Source organism: Charadrius vociferus, unplaced genomic scaffold (assembly GCF_000708025.1).
Source record: "Charadrius vociferus isolate BGI_N301 unplaced genomic scaffold, ASM70802v2 scaffold15, whole genome shotgun sequence".
Classification (NCBI taxonomy): Eukaryota; Metazoa; Chordata; class Aves; order Charadriiformes; family Charadriidae; genus Charadrius; species Charadrius vociferus.
The window spans coordinates 6185165-6193731 of NW_009650064.1; the positions used below are offsets into that span (position 1 = coordinate 6185165).

Sequence of the window (8567 nt, forward strand, 5' to 3'; positions counted from 1 at the left end):
GGGGGCGGAGGGCTACCACCGGCACGGCGACGGTGAGGAGGAGGAACAGGAGGAGGCGGCGGCGGCATCGAAGAAGGGCAGGTTAGCCGTCCCGCGTCGGTCCCGGCGCCCTCACGCACCTCCCCTCCGAGCGGGCGGCAGATGGGGCGGCGCGCAGCCCGTCCTGAGGGGCGGGAGCGGGTCGGCGTCCGGCCAGACCCCTGCGGAACCGAAAATACCGAGGTTCGGGAGCCGAAACACTGGCCGGCGGTCAATGAGTATCCCCTATCTTACTTATTTTTAAACACACAAGTCGTGTGGCAGCGAGCCGAGTTACTTCGGATAGGCTTTGTCTCTTGGGAGTATCCCAACCTTGGATTAAATATGGCGTTAAAAGCTGCACTAATTTGCTTGTGAGTTAGGATCGGGGTTACTTAGCTCTATAACTGACCTCGTGATACATAAAATATCTATAAATCTGGCAATTTATAGCAGGAAGAACTTTAGCAGTAGTATTATCAAACGTTTTATTCTGTTGGTACTTCAGTCCTTTATGGATTCTGTTCACACTTTTTCTATTAACCCTATCTTCTACAGTAAGCGCTTAACTTACACTCTACACTTTCATGTATCCACCTCAGATTTCACAATTTTCAAAATGACAGTCTGAATACCGACAGTTTCGGTCGTGACAGGGTCACTGCTGACAGTACTGCCAGGCCACTGACTGCCCTCAGGTGTCCATCCCGGCCCTTGCAGGTGGCTTTGCCTGCCCTCAGGTTTCCGTCCATCCCTCACTGGTGTCCCAGACTCCCATTGGAAGGTCTGTGGACCAGAGGGGCTTGGCCAGATGTCTCCACAGGTGGGCTGCTGACAGGTATTTTATCTTATCCGACAGGTATTTCAGAGTCCCAGGCGAGGATCTGGAACAGCCAAATGACTAATACAAGACCAACAACCCCACTACCTTTGGCCACATTACTGGACTTCCCAGTGTTTGCATAATGGTTAGATGAGCACCCAAATGTATCCAATCTAATCAGAATATTTTAAAAAATCACACAGTTTTCTTCTTTCTCGGGAGTAGATTTGTTCTTGATTGGTTGATGCAGCAGCGCTAAAGGCCTGCCTTTCTTTGACAAAGAGCTAGCAAACAGCAGACTTCAGTGACAAGACTCCTCATGTGAGTGAAAGCAAGGTGTAGGTGATCTCCCTAAATGCATACATTTTGGCAGGAATTCCTTCAGAACCCCTGCAGTTGTATAGCATGAGGAGAGAACTCCCTCTGACCTTTTTCTGCTGATGAAGGTTAATGTGAAAAATCAGGGCTGTCCGATTTGTTGCTCAGTAAGTGCAGCATGGGTTATATTATAGTTGTATTCAGGGTTGGAAGTGATTGGAAATAAAAGCAGCAAGCAAAAGTAAGTCCTATGATGGGACAGTTCAACAGGAACTGAAAGGCATAATTTTGCAGTTTACATCTGTCCAGTCATGATTGGATGGCCTACCTTAGGTGCTACAGAAATATTAGAGGAAAAAGGATGTAACTAATTTTATGTTTTAATTTACAATTCTTAGAACTGATCTGGTTGTGCTACAAAATGAAGCCTGATTTGTTTGATTTTCAGATCAGCTAAACAGTTAATGAGTGCTGGCAGCAGTGAAGAAGATATAGATGACATTATTGATGAAATCTGTAATGAAAGCAGCTTTGCCAAAACACCTCTGGTGAGTAGGAGTCTGGAGAAATGCAGAATGGATGAGGCTCAGCAATGGAAAGATAAGCACTGTAAACTAAAACTGTTTTAAAGCAAAAACTGAACTAAAACAAGCTGTAGGATAAACTTGAAAAATAAAGCTGAAAGGAAAGTGCAACAATCCTGTAGCAAGGAATGAAGAGTTATAAAGAGATGGTCTTACCCAGGTAGTAAAAGGCAATTAAAGGAAGTGCTAGTTCAAGATCAAGCATAGTGTCAAATATCACAGAATCATGTAATGGTTGAGGTTGGAAGGAACCTCTATAGATCATCTGGTCCACCCACCTGCTCAAGCAGGACTACCTAGGGCTGGTTTCCCAGGACCATGTCCAGATGGCTTTTGAATATCTCCAAGGATGGAGACTCTACAGCCTCTCTAAGTAACCTGTTCCAGTGTTTGACCACTCTCACAAGAAGTAGAGAAGTTTTTTTTTATGTTTAACTGGAATTTCTTGTATTTCAATTTGTGTCCGTTGCCTCTCCTCCTGGCAGTGGGCCCTACTGAGAAGGCTTTGGCTACATCTTCTTTATTCTTCCCCATCATGTAGTTTTATACATTGATAAGATTGTCCTGACCTTAGTCTTCTCCAAGCTAAACAATTCCATCTCTCTTAGCCTCTACCTGTAAGTCAGATGGTCTAAGTCCACTGTTATGTCCATGTCTCTTTTATACTGGGCACAGCACTCCAGTGATGTCTGTGAGGTCATATCTGGAGTACTGTGCCCAGTTCTGTGCTCCCTAGTACAAGAGGTAGATGGAGCTACTGGAGAGACTCCTGCAAAAAGCCATGGAGATAATTAAGAGATTGAAGTATCTTTCATATGAGGAGAGGCTGAGAGATCTGGGACTGCTCAGCCTGGAGCAGAGAAGGCTCCAGGGGGATCTTATCAACGTGTGTATATACCTGATCGAAAGAGTAAAGAAGGGGCCAGACTCTCCTTGGTAGTGCCCAGTGACAGGACAAGAGGCAGTGAGCACAAACTGAAACACATGAAATTCCATCTGTACACAAGAAAACATTTTTGTACTGTGAGGGTGATCAAACAGTGGGACAGGCTGCCAAGAGAGGTTGTGGAATCTCCATTTGTGGAGATTTTCAAAATCCACCTGGACACAGTCCTGGGGAAGCTCCTGAAGCTGACCCTGCTTTGAGCAGCAGAGTTGGCCTAGATGATCTCAAGAGGTCCCTTCCAACTGAAATGATTCTGTGATTCTGTCTCACCAGTGCTGAGTAGAGAGGAACGATCACCTCTCTCAGCCTGCTGGCAATGTCATAGAATCATAAAATCATTTTGTTTGGAAGAGACCTTTAAGATCATCAGCTCCAACCATTAACCTAGCACTGCCAAGTTACCGCTAAACCATATCTGTCAGCACTACATCTACACATCTTTTTAACTGCCTCCAGTGATGGCAACTCCACCACTTCCGTGGACGGCGTGTTCCAATGCTTAACAACCCTTTCAATGAAGAAATTTTTCCTAATATCCAATCTAAACCTTCCCTGGCACAACTTGAGGCCATTTCCTCTTGTCCTATTGCTTGTTGCTTGGGAGAAGAGATTGACCCACACCTATCAGCTCCTTTCAGGTAGTTGTAGAGAGTGATAAAGTCTCCCCTGAGCCTTCTTTTCTCCAGGCTAAACAACCCGAGTTCGCTCAGCCACCCTTCATAAGACTTGTGCTCTAGACTCCTCACCAGCTCCTAATGTAGCCCAGGATGCTGTTGACCTGTGCTACAACGGCACACTGCTGGCTTATAGTTGACTTATCATTGACCAAATTTCCCATGGCCTTTTCTGCAAAGCCACTTCCCAGCTAGTCAGCCCTCTGTGTTCTGATTCATAAGGGTTATTCCTTCCCAGGGGTGGGAGTTTGCATTTTCCCATAGTTGAACTTCAAGAGATTCTTCTCAGCCCATTTCTGCAGCCTGTTGAGGTCCATCTGAATGGCAGTGCAGTCATCTGGCATACCAACCACTGCTCCCTGTTTTGTATGATCTGCAAATAACTTCTGTCCTTAGACAGCAGGCAATGGAAATGAAGCCACAAATTTATCTTGTCAGCAGAGTCGGAGTGATAGAAGGCATTGAAAATAGATATTCATTTAGGTATCACCAGTAGAAAATTGTGGTGTCTATACTTCATAACCCCCTGTGCAGATTCTCTTATTTTCATAAGTGAAGTTGGTTTTGCTTTGTTTGTCTTTGATTTTTTACCGAGTGGCTAAATCTGAACCAACAAAAAAACCGCTTGTATACAATACGTGTGTCTGAGAGAGAATTATGTCAGTAAATTTGTATAATTTTATCATTTTATATCCCTAGGACTTCCCATTTAGGATCTAGAATTCTAGTATTCTAGAATTAAAATAACTTGTTTTCTGTGCAGCAAATAACAAACTTTTCAAATACACTTTATCTTTTTGAATAATATAAGTGATTGATGTGTTTTCAGTTATACAAAAGCTCAAAAACACTGAGGGAGAAGGTTCCTAAATTAAAACTGGTTTTAAAAGCGTAATTGTTAAAAAGAGGGCATGAAATACTAAGTCCTGATTGTAAAGTCAAAGTGATCATGTGGTGTTAAATTCCTTCAGGCGGAGCTGGGAATTCAGTATGGAACAAGAAGGCTCGTTCCTCATTTATCTGTTACTTAAGCAGCTGTTGTCTCAAAGAGCCTCACAGAAACCTGAGCAAGAAAATTCCCAAATTCTTAGTCTTCTCCTTCTGTGACTGAGATTTTCTGGGTCCTGCTCATTAAGTAAACCACAATATTGTTACCTTACTGTAATGCTGCCTTTTATTCTTTGTTTGCTTTTTAAATAGAAATTGAAGTCTAACTCTGCAAGTCTCACTCCTGAAAGCAATAGTGTTGTTGTACAGGCTCATAGGAAAAGGTAAGTGAAAAATGTTTTGGCTGGTTGAACATAGCGTGATTATAGCTTGTTGTCAGTCAAATAATATTGCTACTGTTGAATCTGTGTTGACATTAACTAAGAAAGAAACTGAATATTCAGAGAAGCATTCTTTGTAAAGAAAACCAAAGATGAACGGAAAGATTAATTTGAAGAATTGCTAATGTGCTATCATGTGGCCAAAATTATTTATTATAAATTTATTCATTATTTAAGTTATTGAACAACAGCTTCCCTTGCCTTATGGACATATACATTTATCAAATGCTGCAGTGTATAGTCCATATATATATTTGGTATAGAGAGTGGTTGTCATACAGTTTCTCTTTGAACACCTCGGTAATGGAATTTTTAAAATTCTATAGTTCATAAGTATTTGGATTCTTTGCCTGTATTTAATAAATATTATTTTAGAACTATCATACTGTTAAACTAGGAGAATCATTGTACTGCTTCCTCTGAAATGTTTTGTTATAATTTAATATTTTTTAATGAAATCCACATAGATGCTGTCCAGTGTACCTGGGTGGAAGCTCTTCACCATATGGCATAGGAACAAATATTTCAAAAAGGTAGGAAATGTGAAAAAGAATGTTCTACTTGCTTTATCATTATTTTTAATCACAGCTGAGTTTCTCTGGTTGTGCATTTGAACTGGACAGGACAGCCTTATATTCATCTAAACATATGGCTGCCTGTAACTGCAGTTGAAGTCATCTCGTCCCTTCCAGTCCTCTGTTGTTGACCACTAGATCTTTTGTTTGTTTGAGGAGTTGAAAGATGTGTGCAAATGAGACACTAGACTCCAAAAATCAAAAAATAGTTAAGGAAATTGCTGCTGTAGAGTATTTTATTTTTCCCTGCCTCTCTTCAGCTTTCTATGTGGTGCCATGTATGTCACTTTAATCAGTGGGCTGGTTTAAGTCATCCCAGAGCCTGAACTGAAAATAGCCAGAGTACTTTGCAACTGCAGCTGATCTAAGTAGGAGAGGTACTTTAAACATTTATCCCCAACGTCCTACAGAACATTATTACATTTCCATGTGGGATTTTTTGTTGTAAGTAAGTATGCACTTGATGCATATTTGGATGCTGGTCAAGTGCCATAACAGTGAGAAGGACCAAAGAGAGTATATCAACAGAATATCAGTTTATTTTATGTGTTCAGTGTGGTTAGGAACCTGTAAAAATAATACATGATCATATAGTTAAAACACATATCATAATGAATGTGCCAGAGATTTAAAAAAATTAAGATTACAGGGTAACCTTGTTTCTCATATTTCTGAGTGAGCGCTGAACTTTAAAACAGTTACGATGTGTGTTGCTTCTCTGATTCTGATAAGCTCTTGAAGCTTTCTGTTCTTTTTTGACCAGAACGTGTGATCAACTACGTTGCACTGCTTGTGACTTCCGTGTGTCGCTTTTCAATGACTACATCTGGGATCAATCCTGTGATTATCTTTTTTTCAGGTATGTCTGAGGTGCTTTTGGTGTTAGTATTGTGTTACTGTGCCTTGGGACTTGACAGGAACAGAAAAGATGAAAAGTCCTGAGCACTCCTGTGTTACCTAAAAAGGAGCATGTATGGAACCTGTTCAGTGATCAGATGGGAAAGTCTGCAGGGAGAGGGATGCAACATCTCCCATAATCTGTTTTCATGCCTTTCCATTTCTTTACTCATCACTCTCCCTCTCTGCTTTTAAAAAGAATGCAAGTTTCGTGGATCAAAAGGCAACTTTACTGCTGAAATAAGCAGATAATCTGTGGTATGGGTCGGCCTCTGGTGTGCTATTGCAGGATGCCTACAAAATGAATACAGACTGTTCAGCATGTTCTTCTCACTATACCTTCAGTCACACTGACTGTGATTGTTTCAGGACAGATTTTCTCTTTTCCAGTATCAAGTATTATGCTGTGATGTTCAATGAAAATCAAATAAAATCCTTAAATTAAGGAGTTCTTATTTCCAGTTTCTCTAAAGCTGTATCTAATGCCACAACTTAGTGAAGGGCAGTGTAGTTGTCATGCTGGTAATAAAGACATCGAATTTGGATTCCTTTTATTTTAGTAAAGTCTCTTGTTCATGCCCGTTAACTGATGGAGGTAGTGGATGTGTTCAGAGTATGTGCCCTGCTTGGCCACCAGGGGGTGCGACAGCTGGAGTAGGACAGTGATGGATACGGCATCTCCTTTTCCACTATTTTTCTTGTTTTACATGTAAGGTTTTTCCTGTATTTTCCTTCCAGTTTCGAAATTTGTATTTCTCTTTGAGTGCAAATCTTATTTTCCCATTATTTAAAGCATCTTTAAAAATACAACGCTGCACTAGCCTCCTGAGATGAGTTTGATAGCTGGAAAGGTTAAATAAAAATATGATTCTTTTACTTACCCAAAGTCCAAATTATTCAGCTTCTGAGATCTTGAAATTAATATTTTTTTTAAAAAAAAGACATGAAAGGTATTACTATCAGATATTTGTAACTGATTAAAATCTGTAATCTTTAGCAAGATATTTAGCTATTTATTTTAACTAACTTAAATTTTAAAAAGCAAACTTGAAGATTAAACATTTGCCTTTCATTAATAGGTGTCTGATCTCTTTTTCTAAAAATTCTTCCTTTGATGTTTGTTTTGGATTTCCTTTATTTAACTGGGCTTGCAAATGTTGGTTTTGAGCCATTCAGTGGCCAGTAATTGATGGCCGGGAGGAAGTCATGCGAGCAGGGATAGTTAAAATGCTAAATTTTCACTTGTTTTTTGAAACAAATTGTTTATGTAATAGCCATGCTGATTTTTCATTTGTTGTGGTTGATGCTTACACAGCAATTATTTGTGATTTGATGTACATTCTTCCCTCTTACGGCCATTTCATTTCAGTCACTTTAACAACAATCCTGAGTAACAGTTCCTGGTGAAAAGTTTAACTCTGTAGTTGTACCCATTCTGCATAGGGATTTTTACACCAAGTTTGATAAGATAAATACATTTTTGGACGATTTCTTAACATGAGAATTAACTCTACCTGGTTTTCTTCCCAACTATTTCTCTGGACAGAGAACATTGTTTACAAAAACGTCAATGTCCAGTTGATTGGAGAATACAGCAACTATGTACCGAGACTGCTCTGAGGAAAGGATTATGTTCAATATAGAATTTAAACATATCCCTAAATTCATTCATGACAGTGGTACTCAAAGATGTTAAGAGCTTTTCTGAATTGAAATGGCCTCATGAATCTTTTTTCTTTTTAAAAAAAATGCATGATCCTAAACTGAATTCACTTGATTGGCAGGAATAACATGCCTGAGCTCAGTAAACTAAGAGCAAAGATGATAAAGAAGAAAGGAGCACGAGCATATGCTTGTCAGTGCAGCTGGAGATCCATTCATGAACTAACTGACCTCCAAACAGACCAGCAGCTTCGGTGGGTTTGTGGTAAACATGCAGAATGAAGTCCTCTTGGTTTTGGTACCTACTTGTGTGGAAACAGGTTATAAACTCAATTTGTTTCCCACACAGTTTTCTGAGAACAGATGGAAACCTGAATACTTATATCTAGAAATAGATTATAACACCCAGACTCCAACCTGAAAACTTTTGTTTTCGATTTAACTGTCTTGCAAGCAATATAGGGAGTTGAATTATTAGAAGAAACAACCAATTTGGAGGCTTTCTGGAAGCTAAATGAGGTTAAAGCTCATACTCAGTAGTGTTAAAGGAAGAGGAAATCAACAGATTGAAACATGGGGCAAAGCACTTTGAGACTGTTTCTCATATCTAGCAGAGCGCCTTATTTCCCATGTCTGCAAAATCTTGGACTCAAAATGGTGAGTTGGGGTACAGCCATGACACACAGGCGTATGAATTTCTGCACGGAAATTAATACTGCTCTTCTCCTTTGCTCATAGCTGT

At 40.2% G+C, this 8567-nt stretch overlaps 1 protein-coding gene across 1 annotated transcript; it reads left to right on the forward strand.

Annotated features, from left to right (window-relative positions):
* Positions 1-141: 141 nt before the first annotated feature.
* On the forward strand, positions 142-8107 carry LOC104292526 (chromosome unknown open reading frame, human C8orf37). Its single transcript, XM_009891929.1, has 6 exons — positions 142-257; positions 1608-1707; positions 4564-4634; positions 5159-5224; positions 6030-6125; positions 7948-8107. Exons 1-6 carry the CDS (start codon positions 142-144, stop codon positions 8105-8107), a joined length of 609 nt encoding a protein of 202 aa, XP_009890231.1.
* The last annotated feature ends 460 nt before the right edge of the window (positions 8108-8567 follow it).

Coding starts and splice junctions, on each gene's coding strand:
- LOC104292526 (XM_009891929.1), top strand. CDS start 142: ATGGGGCGGCGCGCAGCCCGTCCTGAGGGGCGGGAGCGGGTCGGCGTC. Junction 258..1,607: donor CACTGGCCGGCGGTCAATGA/GTATCCCCTATC, acceptor TTTGATTTTCAG/ATCAGCTAAACAGTTAATGA. Junction 5,225..6,029: donor GGAACAAATATTTCAAAAAG/GTAGGAAATGTG, acceptor TTTTTTGACCAG/AACGTGTGATCAACTACGTT.